Below are 2,500 nucleotides of genomic sequence, written 5' to 3' on the forward strand. Positions count from 1 at the left end.
CACGTAGATCCATTTATTTAGGAAGACGATGCATATGGAGGAGAAGAGGTTGACCAGCAGTCCTGCCACGATCCTGCTGTTGGAGAAGAGTTTCCCCAGCCTCGGAGACATCCTGGAAGTGTGTGAGATGTTCTCCTCGGCGCTAAAAGACGAGTGTGAAAGAGGACACGAGGAGCTTGCCGAACTCACCGAGGAGACAGCGAGAGGAAACAAGGCGCATGTCTAGGCAGAATGGAGTTCATTCACTGCTCACCTTTCTCACACCACTTCTGCTCCTCCTGGACGCCTGTCTGTGACGTCACGGAAACGCGACGCCGGAGCAACTAACGGCTCTGTGCCAATCCACACCGAGTGGAGTGCACTACAACAACAAACCAGCAAGCCTAGGGCACTAACACGTGACTGTACACACAAGCTTCCTAACATCAGGAAATAACACTTTAAATTACACTTAAAAAAAAATCAAACTTATAAAACCGTTACCATGGTTACGGCAAATATGGCGGTGTCTCAGTTGTTTATGTCCGCTGATTATGGTTTTATTATATTATATGACTTATTTATTTGTTTGTTTGTTTGTTTATTTATTTATCTATCTATCCTATATTTTTTCCCCTTTAGTGGAAAACTAAAACTTTATGAAATGTTCATTTAAGCTCGTTGTCATGGTACATACTATTTTTTATTTATACATTTTTTAAAAATAATTTTAAAATGAGATTTTTTTTATTTATATAATATATATTAATTATATAATATTTTTATATTATTGTCAACAATTAATACCGAGTATCTGAAATATATAATTTCATAAATAGGTATAAAATAAATATAAATAACAGCCAGTGACTGAATTAAATACTTGATTAAAATGAATTAAACAAATTAATTATTGTTTTAATTAATCATTTTATAATCTCCCTTAAAAGTCTCAATTTATTATTGCACTGAATTAAATGCTTAATTAAAATGAATTATTACTATTTTTTCTAAATATTTTTCCAACGTTTTTTTAAATCTCCCATTTATTATTTAATGACGTCACAACTAGAAGAATATTAAAACACACTTCATTTTCCTTTTAATGAATTTTTGATTTCATAATTAATTTTTATTTCCTCCCTCCACATGTTTTAATTTGTATTTAATGATGTCATAGAAATATAGAAAAAAGTAAATAAACAAACAAACACAGGTAAATTACTAATTAATTAATAAAGCATGTACTTTTACAGTAAATTTAATTAACTTAATTTTGTTACCTTGTATTTGTAGCTATTTATTTACTTATTTGTGTGTTTATTTGTTTATTTATTTATTTTTTATCTCATAAACATAAATCTCTTTGCTGAATAACGCTTTAGAAAACATTAATAACGATTCAGAATACATTAATAAAGCTTTAGAAGACATTAACAACGATTTAGAAAACATTAACACTTTAGAAGACATTAATAACGGATTAGAAGACATTAATAACACTTTAGAAGACATTAATAACGGATTAGAAGACATTAATAACGGATTAGAAGACATTAATAACACTTTAGAAGACATTAATAACGGATTAGAAGACATTAATAACACTTTAGAAGACATTAATAATGGATTAGAAGACATTAATAACGGATTAGAAGACATTAATAACACTTTAGAAGACATTAATAACGGATTAGAAGACATTAATAACACTTTAGAAGACATTAATAACGGATTAGAAGACATTAATAACGGATTAGAAGACATTAATAACACTTTAGAAGACATTAATAACGGATTAGAAGACATTAATAACACTTTAGAAGACATTAATAACGGATTAGAAGACATTAATAACGGATTAGAAGACATTAATAACGGATTAGAAGACATTAATAACACTTTAGAAGACATTAATAACGGATTAGAAGACATTAATAACACTTTAGAAGACATTAATAACGGATTAGAAGACATTAATAACGGATTAGAAGACATTAATAACACTTTAGAAGACATTAATAACGGATTAGAAGACATTAATAACACTTTAGAAGACATTAATAACGGATTAGAAGACATTAATAACACTTTAGAAGACATTAATAACGGATTAGAAGACATTAATAACGGATTAGAAGACATTAATAACGGATTAGAAGACATTAATAACGGATTAGAAGACATTAATAACACTTTAGAAGACATTAATAACGGATTAGAAGACATTAATAACGGATTAGAAGACATTAATAACGGTTTCCAGGCACGAGCCCAGCTCTCTACTTAGAACGCACGCACGCGGAATAGAACGCAGCCAAGTAGGACGAGCCAGTGAATCAGGTTGACCAATCACAGCGCAGCAGACCCGGAAAGGGACGTGGTTTCGAGAAATTAGAAACAAAGCGGCTTTTATAACGGAGCGGCGGATCAGTGGCGCTGCCACGTCATAACCCTAACGGTGCTAATCATCATAATAATCATAATAATTAATGTAAGTGTAGGTCATTTAACTCAATTA

General features: G+C 31.0%; 1 protein-coding gene across 2 annotated transcripts in view; it reads right to left on the reverse strand.

Moving 5' to 3' along the window:
* The window catches only part of slc35e3 (solute carrier family 35 member E3), a 6,605-nt gene extending 6,287 nt beyond the window's left edge, over positions 1–318 (reverse strand). The window contains exon 1 of one of the 2 annotated variants that reach the window (XM_058417776.1): positions 1–318. This exon is cut by the window's left edge and continues 291 nt beyond it. In XM_058417776.1, the coding sequence (XP_058273759.1) occupies positions 1–111 (111 nt within the window). In that variant the 5' untranslated portion in view covers positions 112–318. The other variant, XM_058417775.1, reaches the window with a different exon arrangement.
* Positions 319–2,500: the final 2,182 nt, after the last annotated feature.

The sequence above is a fragment of the Hemibagrus wyckioides genome, linkage group LG19, assembly GCF_019097595.1.
Source record: "Hemibagrus wyckioides isolate EC202008001 linkage group LG19, SWU_Hwy_1.0, whole genome shotgun sequence".
Lineage (NCBI taxonomy): Eukaryota > Metazoa > Chordata > Actinopteri > Siluriformes > Bagridae > Hemibagrus > Hemibagrus wyckioides.